The sequence below is a fragment of the Gallus gallus genome, chromosome 2 (genome assembly GCF_016699485.2).
Source record: "Gallus gallus isolate bGalGal1 chromosome 2, bGalGal1.mat.broiler.GRCg7b, whole genome shotgun sequence".
Lineage (NCBI taxonomy): Eukaryota > Metazoa > Chordata > Aves > Galliformes > Phasianidae > Gallus > Gallus gallus.
The window spans coordinates 7,682,275-7,710,217 of NC_052533.1; the positions used below are offsets into that span (position 1 = coordinate 7,682,275).

The window sequence follows — 27,943 nt, forward strand, 5'->3', positions numbered from 1 at the left end:
ATTTATATCTAAGCCATAGCACAAACGAGATTTGAAATTAATAACTTCTCTGCAGACAGCTTTGCATAAGCTAAAAAAAATAGCTGCTTACCTCCCTTTAAGGCGACTGTGAAAAACCTTCCCTGTAAAACAGTTCTGCATAGAAATACAAAATACTAGAAAAAACAGCATGATAAGCAATTGTTTTAAGTAGGCTTTGTCTCCCATCTGGAATTGTTCTTTGAATGGCTCACAAGCTGCTAAGATGCACCCAACACTACGCAGACAAGTGAATATCTGCACTTTCCCACTAGAGTTTAATGGCTTGCTGATCAAATAAGTGTTTTTAGGACAATTTCCTTCTACCAGAATCTGAACTAAAAAACGTCAGATTTATTAAAATTATGTGTGAGTCAAAAAGAACAACTGAATATAGATTTCGAAGACTTTTTAAATATTTATTTAGTAAAACTCACTATACAAACAAAACTTATCACAACAGCATACTATGTGGGGTTATAGTTGCTCCTTCCTTCAAGCTTTTTCTTTTTTTCAGTAAAAACACACCTATAAATTTTTAACAATTTCTCCTTTAAAGCATTGGGATCTTTATATATTAAAACATACCAGATAAAAATAAGTTCAAAATAATTTTACATTGCTTGGAAAAAGATTTGAGTAATTTACTCTTACCAGAGTGCCACTGTTGCACAGTATTCAAAAAAATGAACCACCACTAAAATATAGAGTAAAACATTTAAAAGTACATTTATTTAAAATGTGGGCAAAATATCAATATAAAAGAAAATAGAGTATAAGAAATAAAAATAAAGTACAAAACATTTTCATCTTCAACATCCATAATTTAATAGACAGCAAGCCCTTTTATTTTTACACCCAAATTACACTTTTGGCTGAAGTACCATCATTAACGTTAAAATGTTTAAAAACTGGCTAATTGTGATACCTAAAGTGGGATCTTTTAAAATGGGAGTATAATACAAAACATAGTAAATTATGTTTCCTCATAATAAAATTACACATCCTAAAAATGATGCAGTTTATTTTTGCTTCCCTGCTTTAAACTGCTCTTCATCCCTAGGCAAACAGCTGGAAAACAGCATCCACAGGAAGTTTTAGTCACTTTGTACAATGGCTGAATAGCTAGATTTAATGCTCCATGGACTCCGAAGCACTAAGGCATTTTACTATTCCTTCAAGTAAATTTATATGTACGTTTGTTAAGAAAGAACAACTTTTAAGAAATAACTGTAAAACAGAACTTTTACAAGTATAAAACACACCTATAAAAATGCAGTCCCCTTCCTGGTCTTACAATGCATTTACCAAATAAAGTTTATAATCTTCCTTAGTAAAAGCTATTTCTGTCATCCACAATTCATCTGTGCAGATACTTTCCTTATTGACACTTATTTTCCCTGGTTGCTTAATATTCTACAATTGATACTTTCTGACAACCCTGCATACCCACTGAGGTATTTTCTATCAAAAAGTAACCCCGCTTGGAATTTAAACTAGGTTTCTGGGTGTTAAGCTGCACTCTTATCAAGTAAACATTATACATCCTTACATAAAAATTTTAAACTAAAAAAAAAAAAAAAAAAAACCCAAAAATTACAGAAAATTTTAAGTAGCTACTTCCTAATTAAGAAAAACTTTTAAGCATTTTCCTTAGGCAGCTGATAGCCTTCACACAAAAAGGATATGACTCATAATCCAGTGTTTGAGTAAGTACTCCAGTCAGGACAAATTCAGCATTGTGGACATCTGGAAATATCAGAAACATATATATAGTTACACCCTTACGATGACATTTCTACTTCAGCAGGAATATCAGGAGGAGCCATTCAGTACCTTTCTGCTCTCCATGCAAAGGCATAAGGGAATATGGCCCCATCACTACCATTGCCCTACTTTTAGCCATACACTTCATGCTACAGATATCAGGCTTCAGAATGTATAGTTTTATTGATAAGCATGGCACGTCTTTAGGCTCTACACTGAAAACCAGCTATAGAGAAAAACCTCAGATCTTTAACTTGTCAATCAGGCAGCATAAACAGGCAAACTGCAGCCCCAAAGTTCAAGACTACTCTTGCAGAGATTTGTGGAGACCTGGCTAGAAAATATGCATATTAGAAACACCTAGCAATCAGCTGGCTCAGACTTCTCCATGACCTGCAGGACCAACCACATACCCCTCTACTAGCATCTGACACCTGCAACAGGTATCCGTACCATGCATTGATTCTTATTGTTATTATTTTACATCTGTACTATTTAAATCACATAGTTTATACATACCTATGCCTCTAGCAAAATATTCTCGACACAGGTGAAGGTCATTTTCACAGGAAATCAAGATTATCTCTGGCAAACTCTAAATGAAAGAAAGCAACTGTAAGCTCAGAATAACACAGTCAGATATTACCAGTAAATTTTAGAAGGCAACACTGTACGCACTTTATTCTGCTTATGCTCCATGAGTTTTCGAAATGAAGGTTGTTTAGATAAGACTTTTCCTCCTGCGCATTCCACAATAGCTTTCATGGTAGAAAGACTGGGACAAATTCCAGGCGTAATGTAAAAATACTTTCCCTATGAAAAGAAAAAAAAAGTAACAAGAAATGTTATTTTGCTAACTTACGTCTGCAACGTATCTGTGTTTCTTTATGGATGAACTTTAATGCAATCACTGGCTGCCTGTAAACAGCTTACAGTGGCCTATAGCAACAAATCCAACAGCTGACGAGTTGTCTTTAATTACTGCTCATTTGCTTTCCCTAGAGGGGCAAACCTGCAATTTTTTTTTTGAATTCTAATAGCTTAAATATGCCTCTTCCAACACCTTTAAAATAACAACCAGAAAACCTTATATGACCACTTCTTACACAAAGAAAAATAAATAAATAACTGCAATTTGTTAAGAACAATGCTGCCTGCTTCTTCAAGCACAAGTATGCCTAGGGAGTTCCAAAAACCTGAGTTACTTCAATTAAAACTTTCATTTTTAAAATAAATATCACAATATATTAATTATATATATTACTTTCTGACAAAAATCATCCTGCAACTTGATTGGGATTGATATAGATTAACAGATCACCAAGATGAACTTTCTTTTTTATCAGCTAGGACTGCAAAACTGATTAAAATGTACTATTCAGATTTAATAGAAGACAGATACTTATTCATTACAGGTTGTGAAAATACACTTTTTAGCTGGTTTGTCTCAAGAAAAAGACTCAAATTCTGTTAGGCTAAAGAATCACTAGCAACTTGAATCTTCAAAACTCTCTCTGCACAGCAGCATGATTTCAATCAGAGGCAGGAAAACCATCTTATACCATGCCAGCAAAGGGCCTGGTGCTAAGTGCAGTCTTCACAGAGAATCAGGCTGAAGTGCACACTCACTATGACTCTCATTTTTCTGGAGATGTGCTTTAACCACTAAAGCATTTGGGGAAAAAAAATTGTCCCTTCCATAAGCAGCACTTTGAAAAGGAACAAATATTGTTTCATACCCTGATTTTTTTCAAGTCCACAGAATTCAGTCACTCAAAAGGGTCAGATCCATCCCATCAATACTTAAAACAGGAAATATGCATAAAGTCAACCCTCTCTATATGCAAATTATTTATTTATATATATATATATAAAATATTTATGTATGCATATATGTATGTTACGTGCTTGTCTGTTCTACTGTTCTGAACTACAAAAGCTGTGGTCTCAGTGCTGAAAGAGTTTGGTTGAAAAGCTCCAAGCATTTAAATGCTGTTTTTAAAACTGCCTACCTTGAACAGCGGAGCTACTTGTGCTCTCTTCAGGGACTCCTCCAAACTGAAGCAGAAAAGCACCTCAGCTTCAGCATCCCTCAGCACGAAGTTCTGCTCATCTGAAAGAGTAATAAATGCAATACAGGAAAGACTGCAACATCATCATAACCTAAAATCTAACCCAATTAGAAAACATTAGTGGCTGAGTGACTCTAAATGCTAAAACAGTAACTTTAATGTGATTATAGTACCCCTTTATTAGGATGACCCACAATTACTTAGAGAATATAACAGTTTCACGCTTATTTATCTAGCAGCATACACTGTTACACAGTCCCCTTTTCTACTTGCCCAAAAACTGTCTTCAAGCCCTCGTGCAGTCTTAAAAGAGAAAACTTTCCATCTATTTCCTTTTTTCATGTTATTCAGCTGATTGTTTTTAATTGCCTTTTTTAAATTTGGGATGGATTTCAATCTTACCTTCACCGTTCCACAAAAAGTTATGTTAAGCATATTTCAAAATCAAATTTAATTCAAAACAATCTAGTTCAAAGAGCAAAAACAATTTTACATTAAGAAAAAAATTGGTCTTCCCAGGGACAACTTTGACAACCTGCAATTTTCCTAAAGAGTTGCTAGATTTTCCATCATTATATTAGGTACAAAAGCAAAGGCAACCCATTTTCCACAAACCTACTAAATTTCAGTAGACAAGTACTTTAAGTACTACATCAAAACAGTCATCCTTTTAAATCCCCAGACCTTATTTATCTTCTAATAGCTTTCAAATGATTGATTTCTCAGTTCACTGACTGAATCACAGAAGTTGCTGTCTTCAGATTAATAAAAATGTTTGCTGACTTATTGGTTAATTATCCACAGACTTAAATGTTTGTGATTGTGAGGCAACAATGTTATACACTTGCTCCTTCCAAACAAATTACATGAAAAGCATAAAACAATAATAAAACAAATAATCAGCCTTTAAGATTTTCTTCAGATCCAGCATCCTTTTCAAATAAACTGTTTTGTTATTTTCAGCTGTCAATAGAAAAGTGTGAAAAGAAAGCTGACATATTACAACACTGTTACAGTACTAAATTAATTTTAATTGCTTAAATGAATTCTTGTACAGTTTCAACAATTGCTTACTTCTTTACAACTTTTATTTTAGAATTAATGAAACCAAAATCACCCAAGACTTGAAAACTACTCAAAAGTAAGAACTATAAATAGCTGCATCACAGACAGTTTGCAAACATGCAACTATTTTAACCACACTAACGCAAACTTCTTTTTTATTTCACTTAATAGAAAGATTGGATTAAATCAAATAAAAATTAAGTGTAACAAAATATGCTATTGAAAAGGAACGTAATAGAAAACAGTTCTGTGACAGCTCTAACCATACCAACATAACCTTCTACCTTAAGTGAAATACAATGTGCTAGTGTAACTGTTTAAACTTAGCACATCATCCTCTGTGAGTTACGAACTATGATGGTCAGATTTGCTATAAACTTAAAAACCTCTGCATTCAAAATGGAAGCCTACAGAGAATCTTCAAGAGACATTCAAATACAAAATCTCACAAAGAAAGGGTTTTTTTTAAATATGAAGGCCATCTTCACACACTGAAACCAAACAACCTTAAGTTTATAATAAAAACTGATAGCAGCTTAGCTTACCAACAAACTTCTGGCATTTGAAACACTCTTCTAACCACTCTGGAGTTACTATGTGCTTCACTACAGAAATTGCAGTCAGGAACTTGACAGTGCGGGTCACTTTACTGGCAATTAGGTGGGTGCATTTCTGGGCAGATTCTGCTACTTCACCCCCAAGAATATACAGTTTCTGAAAGTTGTAAAAAATACAAATCAGAATGGAACATTCCCTACAAATTGGAAAGAACAGAATGTGGAATCGTAGCATTGCCATCAAACAAAACTAAGCTCTTGATCAAACAGTAAACATAAGAGAATTCTGTATTACAGTAATTCATTTACTAGGCGAGATTAAAGAACAGAATTTACAGCCATAGAAGATCCAGCTATTTCCAGGCATTAATTACATCTAGCTAGAATGAGAGCTATGTGCTGCAGCTTTACTTTTTATATAAAGAAATGATCAATACATAAAAGTATATTTTGTGGGTTTTTTATAGGCAGAAAATGTAATAATTTCACTCTTTACCTCTACCAAACGTATGACATCCATCGTAGTTTTGGTAAACCTAATTTTGCTACTCTCTTATTCATAGAGGACAAAATTTCTTTGCATGAAAACCACATATAGTTTACATACATCAGTTCCATGCGTATTTTAGATGATACTGAGTAACTATCATTCTTTTCCAAGTTTGAATTACCAAACCCAAACTACCTCAGAGTTGACATCTCAGCTAAGATACACATCATTAACAACCAATCAACTGTTGAAACATATCAAATTATAAGAGGAATTATTTACCAACAGTGCTTCCTCTGATAAGAATTTAAATAATTACAACAATTGAAAGTATTTGGACAGCTTCACTATCTATGTACCACAGATTTTTGATTTTTACAGCATAAGTATTTTGTACAGATTTAAAAAGAATAAACAAAACCACTGTATTGTTAAGCATTAAAATTTAACATGTGAGGGTGATTTTATTACATCAGTCATCAGACCTTAACAAAGCAAGAAGGCTTACTGCATGCATTAGAAGCCCTGAAAGATGTCTGGCATCCCCCTGCACTGCTCTGATAGTAACAAGTTAGACAGGGACAGTGTTTTAAGCTTTTCTTTACTGCGCTGGCTTATTTTGACAGCTTGCATCAAGATGATACACAAAAGTATTATCCAATACGCTGTATCTCTCTACTGCTAAACTCCTTTGAGATATGCAAAAACACACTGTGAATACTAAACTTGTACACTCTGAAACGTAAAGACTGTTGTTTTCATCCATAATACATGCTCACCTCAAACACTGTATACCTGTGAGTACCTTACAAGATTTGCATTCTAATCTTCAAGGAGCCATTTGGGTGTACAGGAAAAAAAAAGACAAACTCTCCAGTTCAAGAGGATGGGAGGTATCTGCCTCACGAAGGTACTCAAACACTGATATTTTTAATGGTATCATCACTGCAACATTTGGCTTCAACATCACAAGCCCAAGGCCAAAAAATTTAATGTATTTGTGAGCCATAGGTCTAATGAAAATTTTTCATATAGTCAACTTGGTATCAACATGACAGAATGGAGAGTTGGCACTGGAACTTTATTGAGATAGATGAACTGAAATATCATTCATGTTCCAAAGTATGTTCTATCAAGCTTCAAATGAAAACAACGTAAGGAAAAAAACCTCAAAATTCCAATTACCTGAAAAATACTTTAGGTATGATGAAGAAGAAACTAGGTTATTTGGGGTCTGCTTAAGTGACATGTATTTCTAAGAAACACAGAATCAAAGTAGCCCTTATTTCCTTTAGATTATCTGGAGCATGTAAAAACAGCAAGATATTTCATGCCCTACTGGGGTCAGCAGTTAAAAAAAACAAGCCACCACCTGTGTGTCTCAAATTTCAGCCAACATGTGACAAATTACAAATGAAAAACTATTTTTAAACTAATTCTCAGTGATTGTTAAAGTTCAAGGAGTGACTGGATTTTTACATCATTAGGTTTTGGGAGAGATTTACGACAGAACAGAACGAAACGTGGGAACATATGATCTCAAGTGTGCCATTAGTGCTGCCATCAACTTCCTCTGAAGCATGTGGCATTATATGAGAAGTAGTCTGGGTCCTGTTCAGTACAGTAATCACTACTTTCCTCACCTAAGTTTGGTTGTGAAGTTTGCTGATTATAAAAAAGAAACACCACAAAACAAACAAAAAAACCCACCACAAAACATAAAAGGGTCTTGTCTTTTAAAACAACCATAGGGAACAAAAAAGTAGCAGAGAGGCATGAAGTAAACTAAAGCAGGAAAGTTATCAAACATAACTAATTTCACATAAATCTACATTCTAATCTCACTCGCAGTAAGCATAGGCTAATCATGTCTTACAAAACAAGAACACAAATGCTTCCACGTAGTTTACAAGAGGTAAGTGCAAAAGTCACCTTAATGTACTGCTGAACTTGCATAGGTTCAAATCCTGTGAAGAGCACCATTGGCGTCAACTCTGGTGTAAGCTTTTTAGTAGGTGGTGGTAGGTCTTCAATCCTACAAAATACATGAAATACAGCAGAATATAAGTCTGGGTACAATGTCATTACTTTAGAAAACAGGCAAGCACACTCCTGCAACTTTTAGGAATGAAAATACAAAAGATGAATGAGAATTAGGCAAGATCAATCTTCTAGATAAAAAAAAATTGTTATGCTGAGAACAGAGCATTTTCTCCTGATTCTGTTCTCTCCCAGTTCTTTTACTATTCTGCTCTCCAGTTATTATTCCATTTCTGCCTGTTAAATAGCTGGCAAAATGCAAAAAATGCTACTAGTTATTTCAATTAACAGGGCACAGGATGGAAGGACTACGGGCACTGATTGTTCTTACCTGGCTCTTTTGGAAGATGGCTGAAGACTGGGTTCATTTTGCTTTGGTTTCAAAGGCAACCTCACACCCTGAAATTAGACCATCTATATGTTTACATCTGAACTGAGCAGGGAACCCAACTTCTATTCTGAAACAGGAGAACTGTACAACAGTATTCTAAGACTATACTTCAAACACAGAAATGGGAAAGACATGCTACTTAGTGTGTAGTGATGCACTGACTGCTTACACAGCTGATCCAAGAGCACAGCAGAGCATTAACTAAAGTTTCTCCACAAAGTTATGCAATCATTTAAGTGAAATCCAAAGAAAAATGTTTTTGGTGGGTTTTTTTTGTCCCATTTAAATAACGCGGATGATTATTACTGGAAAACTCAAAGAATTAAATGAGAAAGAGACCAAAAAACTGTTCATCTGTAAAATAGGTGAAGACTACAGTAGTCTTCCAGGAATTTATGTGTCAACAGAAAATAGTGGCATCTGCATTGTAGAAACTCAAGTTCCCTGATTAGAGAAACAGAAGCTCCAGTGGATGCTTGGGCAGGCATTTCACAAAAACTCCTGCCTCCTCTATACTAGATTAGTCACTAGAGAATTTGCCCAGAAGAACAGAAACACAGCTTTCATCCTGGGACAACTGATTTGAAAGTTCTCACTGGCAGAAAGCATGACATATTTTAGCTTTCAAATCTACACCTGAAATTTAATCTCATCAAGGAGAAAGCATTAAATACATAAACTTAAAAAAAAAAAATTAGATTCCTAATGGACTAAAATAGCATTTCACAGGGGACTGCAAGTAAAGACTGTTTTGAAGCTAAGGTCACAGTCAGAGATACAGAAATAGTGGCTACTTCTAAAGCTGAAATGTAGTAAGTCAACAGATTGTACTAATACTTTAAATTGGGTCTGGGTACTAATTAAGTTATTACAATTAAGCACCTGTGTTTAGCAGAGTATACAAATGGACTGAGGTATCCAAACCAGAATACAAAGGCTGAGTCAAAGTATTTTTGTGTAACATAAAATGTTATCTGACAGTCCTTTGCGGTACAAATGAACTGAAAGCTCATTAGCTTGAACTAGGAATTACTTATGTCAAGACAGGCACAGTGAAAACAGTTATCAAGCAAAAATCTGAAATGGGAAGAGAAATTAAAGCAAAAAAAAAAAAACTTTCAGTAGGCTAAAACTGAGGCAGTATTCCACATGTTTAGAGCAAGTAAACAGTTTGGAAGAGCTATGGAGCAGACAGCAATTTATACCTGTCTCATATTTTATAGAGTCCACTCCATGAAAAAAACTTTTTTTAAATGGTGCATTCTTAGCTTCCTTAATGTTTCTTACTCTTTTGATTTTTTAAATCACAATGTATTTTTTGGAACTGAGTATTCTGTATGCATGCCCACAGCTTTAGTTTTTAGACAGGGTACAAAGTACCTCAAATCCATAATTTGCATTACCTAACCTATGTGAAATTTAGTAATGATTATAACAAAATTCTTACAGATTTCGGGTGCTCTGCTTTAAAAACCCATATGTGGCCTGTTTTCAGATTATTAGGTACTGACTCCAAAATACAAAGCCTCTTCTAAAGGTCTTATGTAAAAGCAAAGAGTGAAGGACTAGGCCACAGTATTTCTAAAGTAACAATTTTATACAATGCACTGCAGTTTCTTAGTTCTATAAAAGATCATTTTTATGATCTATGCAAACAGACAACTAAAAGCAAGTGACACCAGGATAGTTCGTGTGGGTTCTTCTGGCATGTTTCCTCACACCAAATGCACACATGCTCAGATGTTAAAAACACTATGCAGCAATCTAATAAAAACAGCTGTATAACTCAACGTACCATTAGAAGTTCTGGCGATACCTTTAATGGGACTCTCCAAGCATCTACGAAATGAAGAACACCACAGAAGTGAAATGAAACCACCACAAAATTATTTATAGTAAGAATAAAGATGCTTCTCTTGATTAAACAGGTTAGTACAAACAAATGCTACAGATCACAGAGTTTTGGGAAACTTACCCAGCAGGTTTAGAACTAGATGTTGACTAGGAGAAAGTGGATCTTGAAGACTGAACACTGTATATCGACTGTGCTGTATCTGCCGTAAAGCTTCAAAATTTCCCAGCAGTATGTCACATAGCCACTGTGCATTTACACATGGTATTCTCCATTCTTTGGCTTTCTCATACTTCAAGCCACTGGGTCTTATTGTTCAGAGATGAAGAAAAAAGGTTTTATTAAAACAGATAAATAGCACCTATATTAATAAACTTAAATATCAGTATTTTGTTGGCCTATTATCTATTTTAATTGTAATAGAGTAGGCACTCTCAAAAAAATACTAAAATACTTTTGCTCTACATGCTAGAACAAGCAATGCCAATTAGTGGAGAATTTCTGCCCCAAATGCAATCAGGCTAGAACTGGATTTAACTCAGTTTTCCCTCCTCCAGCACTGTAAAAACAACTATTCCATCCCCTCCCCCTCAACACACTTTACTTACTGACAATACAACAGTTAAGACACTTGCAAAGTAATTTAAGTTTTCGGGCCAAATTTATGATAGAAGCATGCAGTAATTTTCTTCAAGAAGCAACACCACAAAGTTTAATGCTTTCAAATCATAAAAATGTTTAAACATTCTTAGCGAGATGTGTTTCTAACTGTGAAGTACTCATTAAACAGTAAGAAGCAACTGAGGATGTGAGCCCTTAGGAGATAAACCACTTACTCTTTACAGATGAGAACTGTGTTGCTGCGACATAGATAGCCTGTGTATTTGGCACCTGCTAGGTATGCCATTAGTTTGAGGTCATCTCTGTCACTATCAACAAATCCTGTCACAGAGATTATCTACAGACAGATAGAAAGACAGAAATAACTGAAAGTAGAAGGTAGTTATGAAACATCCCTGTTGAAAATATTTCTATTTTTAGTAACTTTAACACTTTAATGAAACATACATCTTAGCTATGGTGTGTAGGCACTTAAAACATGGCTTGTAGCATACAAAAAGTACAATTAAAAACCAATCTGTTTATACATAAAAATTACAAGCTTCTAGCACTAGCTCCAACACAGAAAGAATTATTTTCATTCTGTTGGTCAGCTTTTTGTTATTTTCTACATTTTTACTACAGCTTTACTACAAAAAAGCTCACGTCCAGATTTCTCACACATTTTACCTCTTTCTCCTGCTGCTGTTGATATTGTTGAAGACAAAATTTTTTACTTACTTACCCTGCTTTCCCTTAAAAAAAAAAAAAACTCCTCGGCTCTCAGCTCTACTCTGCCATGAAATTGAATAAGCAGTATCAGCTGATCATATGAAACAAATTTTAATTCTCTCTTACCTTTGTTATCATTAGGTAATATCCTAATATACTTTTTACCCACTTTTCTTACACTTAGTCTTGCCAAGTTTTCATTTTTGCCATTCTTTCCTTTTATTTAGAAAGAGGCAATTGCAATTTTGTTGTAAAAGAAGCATAAAATGTTATATGCACTGTCACTGAAGACATAAGAGGTTTGGATTCCTGTCATGTTACCGTGACTAACTCATGTTATCTTTGTACCTTTCCTCCTTTTAAGAGAGGGATACTCAAACATAGGTGTTAAACCTTTAGCTCTCAGAGCTCAGCAAGATGCACAAAGCACTCTGAATCACATGGTAGTACGCCCCATATCAACATTAGGACAAGTTTTTACCTGTATGACATAAGAAACGTGCATTTTGCTTTGACTAAGCACTTTCTAGCTACAGTTTAATAAAGCTCATGTAATGAAGCAAGCATTCTTTAGAGGTAAGCTTTTTCTTCTTACATGCTGAGAGCATGGCTTTCCCCCTGGTGGAAATGCCACTGGAAAATGAAGGGCTCGATGAGGTGGTACCATTTTCTTCTTCTTCAAGATTGAGTTCAGCCAGTGTGCTGTAATACATCTCTTCCTTTCTCTTAAAGCCTATGAAGATATGCATGAACGACTTTTAAAAACTGCAATACATTGTTATTTTATTTTAGACCTTTTCTACAATATAAATCTTCAACCTTAATGACTTTTTCTGAGCATTTTCATGATCCTGTTTCTCACAGAATCTTATTCAGTGTTCTCTGAAATAAACTACCATGTGCATTATTGAAGTCTGTCATGTTACAAACAACAAATGATTGAGAAAGAAAAAGCGTATCATGGGAAACTTTTATTTTACACTTAAAGCATGAAGTACATACTGAAAACCCCCTACCTTTTCAATAAGGGAATAAAAGCAGGCATTTCAAGTTGTCCAGAGAGGCTTTGGATGCTCCATCCCCCAGAGGCATTCAAGGCCAGGTTGGATGGGATTCTGGGCAGCCTAATCTAGTGGGTGGCAACCCTGTCCACAGCACAGGGGCTGGAATCTGATGATATTTAAGGTCCCATCCAACCCCTGCCATGCTATATCTCAGCAATACATGTTACTGATTTGCTTACCTGAGCATACATGTTACTGACTTGGCTTTCACACAGAAGATGTGTACATCTGCTTGTAAGCGTAGGGTCCACAGTCCCACCGTGCGCTTGAATGATCTGGGAAAACAACAAAACAAGAAGTTACATAACAGTTTCAAAGTTGCCCTAAGAAAACAGTCTGAAATGAAGTCTAGTGTTTAGGAGACTGAAGAGTTATCCCTCCCCCCAAAAAAGTTTGTTATCTAGTTTCAGAATTTCAGGGGAAAAAAAAAAGGAGAAAACAAAATTACATATGTACCTTTTCAATGAACTATAAGAAGTTTAACTTTTTAAGATGCAAAAAAAAAAAAGATCATATATAAACAAAAATAAGCTCATTTTTTATTTTTGCAATGTAATTATTAAACAATTTTTCACAAACCATTCAATTCTATCTCAGCAATAAACACAAGTGCTGTTAAAAACGTCAACAGCTTACTTGATTATGCAAAACTGTTGGGAAAATTCAACTATAAAATCCATCAGAAGTTTCTGAAGAACATCAAAGTCCTCTCATTTAGGAAAGGATACAATCAGATTTTTCTGAAAAATAGAAGTTGGCAAAAAATAGAAACACTATTCCTTCATCTTATTCACCCAGGTGGATACCTCACAGCCTACTAAGTGCCAAATTATATGCAAAAAAAAGTTATTCAATTAAGTAAGAGTGCAATACTATATTACATTTGCTGCACTACAGTTGTCTAATTAAAAGTATAAACAGTTGGGAAACAATTAATGCTCTAACTTAGCTAATGCTGTGAGTAAAAACCCCATTCAGTAAGACTCCACATGTAAAGTATTTATTACTTTTTCTGGTCTGCTGCAGTAGAATGATATTCATTTAAGTTATAACATAAATATTAAACAAAATGATACTTAAATAAAAGCGCACAGTGCCAAAATATTTGCAATTATTCCTTTTAGGATTCAGTTACAATGAGAGCAAGGTTATCATAGTTCTTTGGAAATACAGTAGAATCTTACCCTTTTCCAGGTTGCTAACAGCTGTTTATCAGACATCTGTTCTGGGTAATCAGCAATTGCAAAGACACAACCCAATAGGAAATAATCTTCTGGAACTGGAATAGTTTGGCACACAAAAGAACAGAAAATTAAATACTTAAAGGTCTGCAGAGTTCATCTCAGAACACATTCAGTACATTATTCTTCACTATTACCAAGTTAGAAACTATATTCAACCCTGAAGTAAAGTCCTGTAGAAAGCAGGATGCAAAATCGATGCTGACAGGAATACACAGATCATTTATGATCATCCAAAACAATTAAAAAGCTTTCAGTTCCTCTGGCATGAGCAGAATTCAAAGCCAGCTGTAACAATTTTTTTTTTTTTATCTGATACTGACTCCTCATTAGTTTGGAGCTAGCATTTCCAAAATTGAAGCTATCTTTCCAGTTGTTACCCTCTCTGAAAGCCTCCCCATCCCCCTCTTTCAACTGAAGGAAATTACAATATGCACAGGCCAACGCTGCTCTCACAGCATAATTTATGTACTCCATGCCACTAGCATAGATTTGAAAATAAAAAGTTTTCAGGACTCTCATGCTTTTCAGGTTTCTGGACATTGTTATAATTTAAATGTTAGCATCAAAATTATTAAAACAGGTCCTGAGCCATGAACAGAGTTTAAGTCTTACAATCCCATATTGCAAACATAGAGTTATTTTTTTTAAAATATTCTAACCCAAATTCCACCATGCCACTATCCATTCCTTTCCAGAACCAGAAGGTAATGTTACTAACTCTCTACTGATGGATCATGTCCAAAAAGCGGCTGCTGTTGCAGTTGTGCCTGTTGCTGCTGATGGTGCTGCTGCTGCTGGGTTACAGCTTGATGCTGTAGTGCTTGAGAAGTCTGAGTTAAGTGCTGTGTTGCCTGATTCTGCATTTGCTGTTGCTGATGCTGTTGGTGTAATCTCTGTAAGTGCTGCTGTTGTAATTGCTGCTGCTGAATTTGTTGCTGCTGATGCTGTAGCTGCTGTTGCTGAAGGTTCTGTTGCTGAAGCTGCTGCAACTGTTGCTGCTGTAGCTGCTGCTGCTGCAACTGATGAAGTTGCTGTTGCAAAGCATGCTGCTGTTGGAATTGAAGCTGCTGCTGAGGACGGTGTAGCTGTTGTTGAGCATGTAACTGCTGCTGTGGAAACTGAAGCTGCTGTTGTGCAAACTGGTGCTGCTGATGAACTTGTTGCTGTTGCGAAAATTGATGAGTCTGTTGCTGCTGGAAAGACTGCTGGGAAATCTGGGGTTGCTGCTGCTGCTGCTGCTGCAACTGCATAAGTTGCTGAGGTTGAAGATGTAAAAGAGGATGGTGCTGTTGCTGCTGTGCTTGATGCGTCTGCTGCAATAAATGTGTCTCTGGTGTTAGTTTCACTTGACTAAACAGCACCGCGTTTGGATGTCCCTGTTGGCTATGATTTACTTGTTGTTCTAAACTTTTTGTAGGTGCTGAAAGTGATTGCAATATCTAGAAAACAAAGATTAGTTTTGTGATCTTTTTGTTGTCATTCAAGTTTTAAAATATATAAGCAACTACTGGGAAAAAAAACTCTCTTAAAAGAAAAGAATCTTATACTTAAATACATACTGAGCTCAACAAAAATCCTTAAGTGCTAATAGTTTTCCCAAAGTGAAAAAGACAAGACTTACACAGAGAAATGTGGATCTATGCTCTGCCCCTAACAAAAACACAGAACACATTTCAGCAAAATTGAAGACTGAAATCCATCCCCATATTCTTGATAATATGCATTATGATGGCTAATTAGGTATCAGTAATTATACTCATCAACTCAACCAACTGCAATACTCAATTTACAATCCCATTGGCCCATTAAGTTCAAAGTTTAGCTCCATAGATTTTCTTTTACTTCAAAATCATTAATAAAGCCTCCATTAATTAGCGCTGTTTGAAACATGGGAGTTTAATGCAAGCCTTTGTTCTCTTGATCCAATGCAGATACATTCAGCTACACTTTAAAAAATGTGTCCCAAAATACAAAGAGAAACATGGATTTTCTCAGCACTAACAGTTGTTGAGAGAAAATGATTTTCAGTTGATATAAAGCACTAAAGTAATCTGGGATTTCATTTTTAGATCTATAATTACCAGAGAGGAAACAAGTTAGCAAGAAGAAATGTTAGCAATGAGAAAACTGGGCAAATTCCTACCAAAGTCCGCTATTAAAGATCAGTAGGAGCAATAGGAAACTGCAGCCTCCTATCCCTTTAGAAATCAACTCTTTAGCAGAGGTGACTGAAGCGCTTTTACAGTGCACTTCAATACACCTCAGGCTTCACATGTGCAATGTTACGTTGTCAGTATAGCACACATTACAATTATGACTACCAGCACACCACCCATCATATGGAGCTCTAGATAGCACCACAGACACTCAAAGTATTCAATAAGTAAAAATTAACAGGCACAGAAATAATTTCTCTGTGGTTTAGCATTAGGAGACTCCACAAGAAGAACCAGAAGTCAAAAATAAAGGAGCTTTGGGACAGATATTTCAAAACAAAGGGAGAAAACTTTCAAAAGTATCCTTGGGCTATAGTCACATAATAACTTCATATTAATAAGGTGTTTTGTAGCTATGGATCTTATCATTCACTAGAAATCTCTGGTTCAACTTCTAAAGGCTGTGCACCATAATACTGAACCCACCGAAGACCCAAGCAAGACCCAGAATATCTCAGAATCACAGAACTGCAAGGGCTAGTAGGAACCTCTAGAGATTATCTAGTCCGACCCCCTGCTAACGCAGGTTCCCTACAATAGGATGCATAGGGAAGCATTCAGGTAGGTTCTGAGTATCTCCAGAGAAGGAGGTAGCTTGTTCTTGAACTCTGCTACCCCCAAAGTAAAGAAGTTCTAGAGGGAGACTTAACATAGATGGAGGATAACTTAACCTAGCCAAAGGGAAGTTCTATGAAAAACTGCAGAACTAATATTCTGGGATACCAGAAGGATCTGCCCTCTATGAGGCAGTTTCACAATTCTCAAAAGCAAAGACTTTCTCCAAGTACTGGAGCTAGCACCTTAACTCGTGCAGCAGTCAAACATGGTGCCTGAAAACAGCCCTTGTACATCACAGTCCATCTCTAAGCTTGCACAGAACAAGGGCTAACCGAATCACAATACCACCAACTGCCTTGTATCCGCATAAGTACTAGTTATGCAAAAACACTCTGATATGAGGCCACTAAAGAGTATTTTCTATAGTATAATGACTGTGTTGTAGACAACGTTGTATTTAAACATGAAAGCACTGGCCACCCTATCAGAATTTTGGCAACTATGCTCATTCCTTATCCAGAAATCTCAGTCCTTCAATAGTTCAAGGCACTGAGACGAGGAATTCAAGTTTTACAAGGAAGCTAGCACTTCCTCCTCATATAGGCAGCAAAGAACCAATGTTTCTGAGTGCCTCCACTTCTTGTGTGCCTTCTGAGTATCACCTATAATGTTGTATGTTCACCTTTGAAAGTTTGACTTGCAGACAAACATCTCAATATTAATTCAACAGTATAACTGAAGTTATGACTAACATTTAGCAGCACTTGCTTTTCCCACATTCCCTGCCATGAACAGGATTTCAATGTTGCAGGCTATTTCAGTGCATGCTCACTCGATTTTTATTTTCTTCTAAAAATAAATTCAACACAAAAGCAACAATTATTCCAACTATGAGTGTCAAAAGAAGTTGTAAATGAGGACTTACGCATCATAATCCTGACTGTGCTGCATAACAACTTAATGAAGCTCAGCAGAACAGTATAGAACTGAACCTACTGTAAGAACAATCTATTTTACACTTCAATGTGTTCATACCACTAATAATTCCTTGCACTGAATAAGAAGCTTGAGGGGTTTGAAATCAGGTTTTTTGAACTAGACAAATAATTTTAAATTAATGAACCTTTTATTTTCCCCAATACTGAAATACTAGGAACCTTTAAATCAAGCTGTAGTTAAACACAGCTTTACTCTTAACTCTTTTTTCACATGCATTCTTCTTTCTGGGAACCTGCTAGGAATGACGATAATTATTATGGGAAGGTTACTAATTCGGCAACAACTTCTAAGTAACAAATTTAATCCTTTGTACTATTAGAGAACAATAAAAGGAAACTTAAGTTCTTGGAAATATCAGTTCCTAATAACAAGTCCGATATCTTATAAACAAAAAATCCAACACTTACATGTGCTACATTTGATGGTCTATTAATCTGCTGAATATCAGCACTATTAGTAATATTCCTCAACGTCCGCACTGCTGGACTCCACGCAGCCATCATTTCCTGTCGGTCAGAACTTTGGGCACCTTGTACCGAAGCCATTAAATTGCCTCTCATATCTGGAGGCAAGATATTACCTGGCACTGGTGGGACATTGGCACACAAATTAATTAACCCAGAGTCTTTCCCTTGAGGCAACCTACGCTTTGCTGTAGATGCCTGTGGAACTTCAGCTGGTGTCCAGTTCAAATTCCTCTCTTGCTTTTCTGGAGAAGAATCTGAAGAATCGTCAAACATCAGTTCCCCTTTTGCCTTATCAGCAGTAGAAGATTTTGGTGAAAAAGCTTGATCACCCAAAGGTGATCCTTCTCGAGAAGTTGCTGGGCTTGATAACTTTTCATCAGTACTAGCTTCATTTTGAGAATCTTGTTCTTCATTTTCTGCTTCTTCCTCTTCTTCCTCCTCCTCCTCTTCTTCTTCCTCGTATATAATTAAACGAGGATGATACGGAGTCTCTTCTTTTTTAGCCTTGTCAGCTACAGAATCCACTACCCACTCTGGTGTCACAATTTTAATGCTGTCATGCTTACAAGCACATTCATATTTCTCCTAGGAAAAAATAAAAGGACGAAAACATTTCATTGAAAGACAAAAAAACCACACAGCCAAAAAAACACAACAGTTACTTTTGGTGGGGCTGGGATGGAGTATGGAAAGGCATATCACAGGAGACTATTCAATCACAGAAACTGCTCTCTCCCAGAACCAACAGAACAAACTACAACACTGTGCTTTACCACAGTTTCCAACTCAAACAAAAATCCCCACATTTAAAATATAATCAACTGGGAAGGCAAATATGCAGATGATCAAGTCTTCACCTGCAGAACATCATTACCTAGGAGAAGAAGTAACTGCCTTAAGTTGTACCAAGGGAGGTTCAGGTTGGATATTAGGGAAAATTCCTTCTCAGATTGGGAGATAAGGCATAATAAAGTAGACACAAATCTTTAAGAGCTGATCACTGAAAGGATGAATTTTAGCACAAGTACAGATAAGTAAAAGGAAGGCTACTTTTCATACACCTCAGAAGTTGCAAACTGCAATATGGCCCTGATCTTGAAAGTTATTTTCCTGTCCATGTATTAGCTAAATCAATTTCAATGGGAGTTTATGATATTGACAAAGTAAAATGTTTTATTCCTCCCTATGATTTCACCACTTATTTTCCTAACTAAGCAGATGTACACACAGAATGAATTTTCCATGTGTTCAAATGTTCTCTCTGATAGAAACTCCTCACAAATATCAAAATAGTGGAAAAAAAACTTATATGAGATTTGAAATTAATTTCAGAATCTAATATTTAAAAATGATTAAACTGGGATTTTCGTCATATGTCAGACAACATAAATTAACAATCAGTGCATACAGAGGAAATTAATTTCAGCTAATGATTCTCTAAAGTTATTTCCTACAATGAAACTGTCATTCATACCCAATAAAGAGATTACAGATGAAAGTTTATTTGCAGATAGAAGTTTTTGTTCCTTTTTTTTTTTTGTGGTGAGAATTATTAAGAACCTTTCTTTATCATCTCATGTCTAGACAAAGCAATCATTCAAGCTTTCACTAGCGTCAAAACTATTCATTACCAACTGCTGCGGTTTCCCTTGTAGTAGTACGGCACAGCAGCAGGCCTAGATGGGTTTTAAATAATCATCCTATACATTTGCCTCTATTCATTCATTACAGAAGCAAAGCAAGGTAATTCTTTTGTCCCAGGGATATGATACGCTAGTGTGTTTTCTTCTGTTCAAGTGGTAAATTTAAGACAGTGTCCTTATTCTAAAATGTCTATGACTTAAGGTAACACTTAAATGCATACCATTGCCCATTAAAAATTCAATTTTAGTTACTAATGCTCTCCAATCAAGCATTCCACATTACTATGACGGAAAAGACAACTAAGATGGCATACAATACATCCTTTTAGCACCTACAGAAGAAAAAAAATCAGACTTGAACAAAATAATGTAAACAGCCGTTTACATGGATGGATAGTGATAGGACAGGGGGGGAATGATTTTGAGTTAAGACAGGGAAAGTTTAGGTGAGATATTAGGAGGAAGTTTTTCCACACAGAGGGTGGTGACGCACTGGAACAGGTTGCCCAAGGAGGTTGTGGATGCCCCATCCCTGGAGGCATTCAAGGCCAGGCTGGATGTGGCTCTGGGCAGCCTGGTCTGGTGGTTGGTGACTGTCATGGTTTTATGATTTTTGGTTATCAGTATTACTCATCATAACATCACATAGTGCACTGAGAGTTAAAGAGCTAATGCACATAGCAGGAGGGCTGAAACTAGATGATCACTGTGGTCCTTTTCAAACCAAGCCATTCTATGGTTGTAAGAAAATGAACCCTAAATGCTCTTTTAGAAGTTTTAAATGAAACAGGAGAAAAAAAAGCAAGCATTACCCATACTGTACAAGCAATTTTCCCTTCTCCCAGTGTCACGCCATGATTTATTCTAAAGCACTTTCCTACACACTGCATGTAAAGGTTTAAAGCCATCTCAATAGCTGCATGTTTTTCTTCTTCAGATAGTTTATATTAACTTTGAAATACTAAAAGGGTTGTTGGTGGAACAATAATTTATTAAATTTGTATAAAATTTAACTTGACAAAATTTTATATATTAACATAAGGAAATATTACATAGATCTTAGAGTTACTCACAAACAACTAACCCACATAGCCTCTCTCATTGATCAGAATTTAAAAAGTGACGATGAAGATGTTCTCATGTTTCTAAAGGATAAAAAATATAATGCAAAACATTACAGTAAAAACTTCCTTCATCCACTACATTAACCAGAAAAATCTACGCACACATTTTTGTTAAGTGAGCCTCAATTTCTTCTAATTATTTTTAGTCTTTGAACAAATGCACTAAATCAATTTCAAGTGTTATTTCTTCTTCAGGAAGATGATTATCTGAACACTTCAGAAAGTTTCAGTGGAACTATTATAACCAAAGCCATCACAGTACAGAAGGCTATTCTGATGGGCTCAGTGCTGCCTTTAGCTAGTTAACTAATCTTTCTGATTCAGTTTCTCCAGCTGCATAAAGACAACAACATTTCATTTCCTGCAAGGGAGTGATTTGAAGCATAACTACTTTGTCGATCAGAACTTGTACAGGAATGCAGTGTACAGCTCAGTCCTCTTTAAGAGGAAAGTGTGGGTCTTTGAGAGTTGTATTTCAAAAGAAAATAAGAAATCTGTTCTTATCCGTTCAGGGCAAAACATCTAAGGGTATTTTACTCAATTTTTCAAACTTGTATCTTTTTTTTTTTCCCCCTCCACTGATTCCAGCTACAGATACACAAATCATCATCACTAATGATTATATGTCAAATTAGATTAGGACAATCAAAATAAAGAATAATACGATTTATCCAACCAGAGATACAAATGACAGTATGAAATTGGACAGATTTTGAATTAATGAGGCTTAAAATCATGCAGAAAATAAAGACCAACTGATTAACTGCAGTGCTTAACCACTGAATTCAGCCACTTAAGTATAACAAACAAGCTGAAGGATCTTAACTTCAGGGAGAAGTAAAATTTGTCATTATTCAAAAGTAAATGAGAGTGACAAGAGGAAGAACTGTACATGTAATAAATTCTTACCCCCTTTGGCTCAGGCACAATCAAGTGAGTACACTTCTTATTCAGGTTCAGCTGGCAATTCCCACCATAAAAAGTAATCAAAGCCCACAGCGTATTTCGGTCTTCAGATGAAACCTAAGAAGGTAAAGAAGCCTTTTAGCTCTGTGCAACCAGCTGCCCTCTTCTTGAGGAACTTCAGTACAATTCTTGCCATCCTCATTTACACATCTGACTAACGTACCACCTATCACTTTTAAATACCAAAGTAGCATGAAAATTACAGAGGTAAAGAGATGACAGAAAGAGACTCAATAGGAAAAGACATTAAGCAATCATTTTAGCCTGTAAAGGGGAGGAAGTACTTTACTTCTTTAACACAGAATGCTAGTGTATCACCTTTCACAGTAAGTAAACATTACTGATCAAGCAAACAGGATTTATTATCTTAGGCGAATTTTTTAAGCTTATTAACAAGTAGACCAAATTAACAGCCTACATAAACAAAGATTTATTTCTAATGCTGATGTCCAGCTCTGACAAGAAAGCCACGTGTGTTTAAGCCATAAAGCTGGGTATGAACACAAGCTACTGAAGCCACTTCCACTTAATTTACTCACTGGCACCCTCATTAAGCTTCCAGTGCAAAGCACGTATATCAGGTTGACTGAATATTATGTGCTAATGCCTAAACAGAAAAATAGGAACAAAGATTCTACACTGTACTCTTCATTTTAGAATCATCACACTGCTGAATACAAGATAAATTACTGACTGAACTTTCAGTTTCAAATGGTTATGATTTCATTTTCAGTGGAAAACTATTTTCAGGTGAAAAACCTTTTTAAGGTGCTAATTCACCTCAAACACACACACACACACACACACACACACACACACGAAGTCACATTACAACAGAAAGACTGATATCTCCATTGAAAAGTGAAGCATCACACGCACTCCATACACTGAAGCTCCATACCTGAGAGAGACAGGCAGTAACTCCAAAAAAGGTCTGACACGATTCTGGAGAGAAGCCATTCACGCTGGACAGCAGGTGTCAAGGATGTAAATAAATGAGAATTTCCTGAGAGATATTAGAAGGAAATAAAGCAATGTGCATAGTACCCTCACGCTTTATTTTTAAAAGCATGTGATTTGTTTACAATTCAAGTTGCATATAGCAGAAAGAAGAAAAGGAAAGAAAGGCACCAACTGGATAGAGACATCTTTAACATTATGACCAATTAAGGTAATATTACAAACATTCCCAGAATATCTCCCTCAGTTCTATGCTAAGATGCTAAGCGCAGGAAGTAAAGTACACAGGAGTTAAGTCTTTGTCAGAGCTTTCTTCCATTATCACTGACTGCTTATCTTCCATACTTAGAAGCGAGAATCCAAAGAAAGCTTTGTTACAGTCAGCAACAGACACAACAGGATGAATATGGTGTGCAATAAATTCCACAAAATAACAGAGGTTTTTTTGGCTGAAGGCATCTTTTGGAACCTATCCTGCCCTTTCAAATTCTCAAAGGCTGAAAAAGTAGAAACACGTTCTCCTAGTATACAACATGGTTATCAAGTCCACAAAAAGTGCTGAGCAACAAGCTTGTAAACTCATATCAAGAAAAATAACAAATCAAACTAAGTACTACAGAGATGATCTGAAAACAGAAGCAGACAGGTCAGTATAAGCAATTATCAGATTTTCTACAGCTATTGTTTTCATACCAAGGTACAGAATAGGACAGAAAGTTAGTCAGGCAACAGATTCTGAGGGAAAAAAAATATCCAGGCACTACTGTGAATGACAAACAGAGAAAACATCACACTAGGATGTAAAAACAGAAACACAGCCTGAAATTAATGTGAAGTTTTCCACCATACTTTCAACACTCAACAAGATCTCTGACAGCAATGCATATTTGTTTTCAGATGCATCAAAGAGATGGATAAATGAAACTGTATATAAAAACAGCAACAAAAACTTCTTACAGAGCAAGTAAATATGACTTATGAGAGGAAACTAAAAGAACCAGAACTGATGGGCTTAAAAAAATTAAGACAATGTCTTCAACTCCATAAAAGGCTGCCGAACAAAAAGAGAAGTCATTTGTTCTCCCTGGTCAGAGTGGCTCGAATAAATCAACACAGGGTTATGAAGCAGCAGGTAATAAATGTAAACTCCAGCAGTACATTGCATCACTGTCGTAAGGTGACTGGGGAGACCACGAATTAAGACTCCATTCTGGGAGGTGAGGGGGAGCACAAGACTTGTGAAATAGAACAGATAATGGTTTGACAGAAGTGACATGGAAAAACTAGATGGGCCAGCTGATCTTATGACCTCCCTGCCTCTTCTACAGTTTTATATGGTTTTAAGGTGCGTATATAATTCTTTGGAAAAACAGATCACAAAAACAAATGTACAGTGGGTCACAGAGCAAGTAAATACCAAGACTTTTGTCACTGAACAAAGTTATTTTCCTCATGCTGCTGACAAGAGGCACGGCAATAGTTAAAATTCTGAGGCAGAGAAGAGACAACACACAGAACACTGTCAACAAAGCCTAGGGTACATTAAACCTTAAGAGCAGATTTACTGCCGTTATCCAGAGTACTCCACGAAATACAAGTCCATGGAGCATCCTAAATTTCACAGTGTTGCTCAGTCTTTTATCCAAGGCAGAGTTTCAGTACTGCATCTTTTAACGGAGCGCAGTTGTCTAATCTTTGCTTTGCCATCTGATCCTAGCACACAGAGCAGCAACAGCTCAGTACGTAACTTTTAAGATGTCCATCAGTTTGACCCCAGCTTGCACTCCCTAAAGAGCAGGAGTGAAATATGTTGTCTTACAAGTTAGCAGCAGCAGAACAATGTTGTAAGTGGGCCTAAAAAACAAGAGTGATGAGATCTCTTTCCCTCAGCAACAAACATTCAGAAACACTCTGACTCCCTTTCATCATACATACACAAGACCACAGGAAAAAAAAACAAAAACAACCTTCCTAATCACTACTGCATTTGCTGCTATCAAGAGAAGCAAGAAAGAAATCACCAGCCCTCTTTCTGGTATCGTAACTGTGGCTTTTCTCACAAAGAACTCTCATCTTCTCCTCCTTCAGGAAGGCTGTTCCCACATTCCTTTTTCTGTTCCTTCCCTTTAACTGCAGGATAGTCAGATTTTGTTGACATCAGTTAGTAGTGAACTGAACACTTTGCCTTCTGAAGTCCCCTCTGGTGGAAACAATTTTCAGGGCAGAATGTTAAAATGTATTCATAAGGAAAATGAAAAGTTACTGCGTTTATTCTGCATTTTTTTTTATATAGTCAAATGCCTATCAAGTACCAAAATCGGAATGTAAATATAAAATCTTTTAAGGCTCTTCCTAGATCCATTTAACTGTCAAAAGATGTTTCTAGGACATGCTTCTTTAGGAAATTCATTATATTGAGTATTTCAACACAAATATAAATAAATAAATAAAGGCAAAAAAGCTGAATCCCAAAGCCTTGACTAAAAAGAACTCCAAACCAATCAAATGGGTAAAAAAGTTAAGTTTTCTATTAACTACAACATTTTTTCCTTATTGTAGTACCTAAAACCCTGATGAAAGGCCGGATGCCACAGCAGTAGAAGTCATAAAGAGACTGAAACAGAACAATGTTAAGACTTAACAACCCATTTTAGTGAGCTCTGAATAAAATCCAAAAACATCGGGTTCTAAGGGCTAGAAAGAATAAAAGTAAATGTCCAAGTACACATTTATTGCTGACAGGTGTACAAAGCTTTCTTCCACGCAGCTCAAGAATATGATCCTCCTGAGACCTGTCGTTTCATTTGGCCACTCTTATATAACCACAATAAAGACTTCCTAAGCAATTGCCATTCAGGTCTGCATTCCCACACTTTTTGCTACAATTTAGTTATAGACTGCACCACTCTGTTTTATCTGTTGATTTCTCTTCTGGGTTTGTAATAAAAACAGCACTTAAAGCATCCTTTGGAAAACATACGGTTTCAGACAGAAAACCTACTGCCTAAGAGTGCAACTTCTCTATTGGAGAAAAGAACACTAGTAATATAATGCTTGATTACACAAGTCTGAAAGTATAACTAATCCCAAGTTATTTTATACTTTCTTTTTTTCAACCAGCCCTACACATTACGTTAGTGTGATATAAACTCCCTTCCTGATAACGATAGGCTGATAAACACGTTATTTCTACAAAAAAAAAATCACCAGCCTAGATCACATAACAGCAACTGATTTAGTTTGAATATAGAAGTATTTTGGGTTTTGTCATGTCATGCATGTCATGTTTGGTGCATCATTTACCTTTGGAAATGAAGTCATTAAAGGAAAATGTTCCTTAGGTGAGAAAATAGTCCATGACTACAGCACGTTTCATACTAACTCGTGAATTCTATTTGACATGTTCATTATTACGACCAAAACAGCCTTAAGTACCTCAATATATCATTATTTTTATTCTCTTTTCCTCCTATAGCTCACTCCCCAAACTGAATTCTCCTGGTAGAGGATACACAAGGCATCTCCAAAACAGCAAAGACACACAAATAGATGCAAGGGCATCTACTTTGAAATACGAGATATAAAATTTGAATTCTGTATCACTGAAGCACATTAAGACCTGAAATTCCTAATATGAACACCTGGACTCTGGCTTCTACCACCTCTTGTTTTCCATTATGAACACTACCACCTGCTATCCTTCCAAAATGAGATCTCATGCCTGACAGCCTTCCTCCCTAGTCCTGCTGTTCATTGCAATCATCTGCTGGTATCTGTACTGAAATGTACTGCTCTGCTTCAGCTTTTGCATAAACATAATCCCTATTATGAATGGATTGAGAAAAAAAATGCATGAATTTCATCCTGTAATAACAACCATTGTCATCATTCCTAAAATCCAAAGAAAAACTGAGGAAAACAAATAAAGATGAAACAGTAATAAAACAGAATACACCATCCACATACAAGAATACATGCTCCAAACAAGCTGAGAAAAATAAATCTAGCCCACATAAACCACAACAGTCTGCAAAAGGCACAGTCAAGCTACAAAATAATAAGAGCGTTATCATTATGAGTTAACAAAGCACTATTTCTAAGAGCATGGATATGAGGTACTGTGTATTTATTTCTTACTTAACTTTGACTCTTGAAAAGACCATAAAAGAAAAGACCATAGGCCATTCCACCGACCCAACAATTGTTCCTTTATGGCATTCCAGCATTTCTCCCAGATCCTCAGTTAATTATCAACATCAAACTAAAACGTTTGAGCCGTTTGATAACAAATTTCCTTCAAGTGCTTATTAAGTGCTTAACCAAAATAGCCAAAGGGAGAGGAAAATAAAGCAAGACAAAGAAGCTCTAAGCACACTACAACCTTAACAAGCAAAATATACCCTATTATTTCAAAAATTTAAGACATACATACGTGTAGCAATCTTCATTCACTCAATGCAATCTATTTTAAGATGTTTCCTACAGCATTTCATCAAATTTTAACTTAAAGGATACGGAAGGAGAGCTCCACAGCGGACAGACAGGATCACCCAGGAAGGCTGAAAAACAAAAATTGTGAGATAGAAAAACCAAGCTCATCCTGCATGAGTGAAATGCAAGATAGTGACCAGCTTCATAGTGTACCTAGTTTCAATATCCATCTCTCAGCTTTAAAGTCTAAGTGTTCCACAGACACTTTGCTTAGGCCTTTACGAAAAAAAGAATGTCCTGACTGATTTGTAGGTTAATATAGAAAGTTCTCAAAGATCATACAGGAATATGGGAATAAGACTCCTTTGTCTTTTAACTCCACTGTTCCTTGAATGCTATTTACAGTATTTACTCGTGCACGCAGTTCTAAAAAAATCAATTCCCTACCTTACATTTTAACCAAGGAGTCAGTAACCACAACCTTCAACAGAAAGGGGTTCATATACACATTATAATGCTAGCTGCTAAGCACACAGGTGCTTAGCTAAGCTAAGCTAAGCTAGCATTTGACCCTAGCCAATGGTAGGCAGCAACACAATAGCTCAAAGAGAGAGAAGGAAATGGAGAATAGAGGCCACGTAGGACAGTGATCCTAATACAATGTATAAGGGAGAAGAAGGAAGGAGT

The 27,943-nt window shown here is 36.1% G+C and overlaps 1 protein-coding gene across 1 annotated transcript in view; it reads right to left on the bottom strand.

Annotated features, from left to right (window-relative positions):
- Positions 1-412: 412 nt before the first annotated feature.
- Positions 413-27,943, bottom strand: part of PAXIP1 (PAX interacting protein 1) — a 32,938-nt gene continuing 5,407 nt past the window's right edge. The window contains exons 3-21 of the mRNA XM_015281216.4: positions 27,341-27,384; positions 22,767-22,830; positions 21,809-21,922; positions 18,073-18,717; positions 14,611-15,331; positions 13,833-13,927; positions 12,828-12,923; positions 12,180-12,317; positions 11,089-11,210; positions 10,376-10,560; positions 10,196-10,239; positions 8,341-8,408; positions 7,902-8,004; positions 5,468-5,636; positions 3,798-3,898; positions 2,464-2,598; positions 2,305-2,380; positions 1,707-1,767; positions 413-1,211 (exon numbers count right to left, since the gene is read on the bottom strand). Of these exons, the coding sequence (XP_015136702.1) occupies positions 1,196-1,211; positions 1,707-1,767; positions 2,305-2,380; positions 2,464-2,598; positions 3,798-3,898; positions 5,468-5,636; positions 7,902-8,004; positions 8,341-8,408; positions 10,196-10,239; positions 10,376-10,560; positions 11,089-11,210; positions 12,180-12,317; positions 12,828-12,923; positions 13,833-13,927; positions 14,611-15,331; positions 18,073-18,717; positions 21,809-21,922; positions 22,767-22,830; positions 27,341-27,384 (2,997 nt within the window). The 3' untranslated portion in view covers positions 413-1,195. The remainder of the gene's footprint in view (positions 1,212-1,706; positions 1,768-2,304; positions 2,381-2,463; positions 2,599-3,797; positions 3,899-5,467; positions 5,637-7,901; positions 8,005-8,340; positions 8,409-10,195; positions 10,240-10,375; positions 10,561-11,088; positions 11,211-12,179; positions 12,318-12,827; positions 12,924-13,832; positions 13,928-14,610; positions 15,332-18,072; positions 18,718-21,808; positions 21,923-22,766; positions 22,831-27,340; positions 27,385-27,943) is intronic.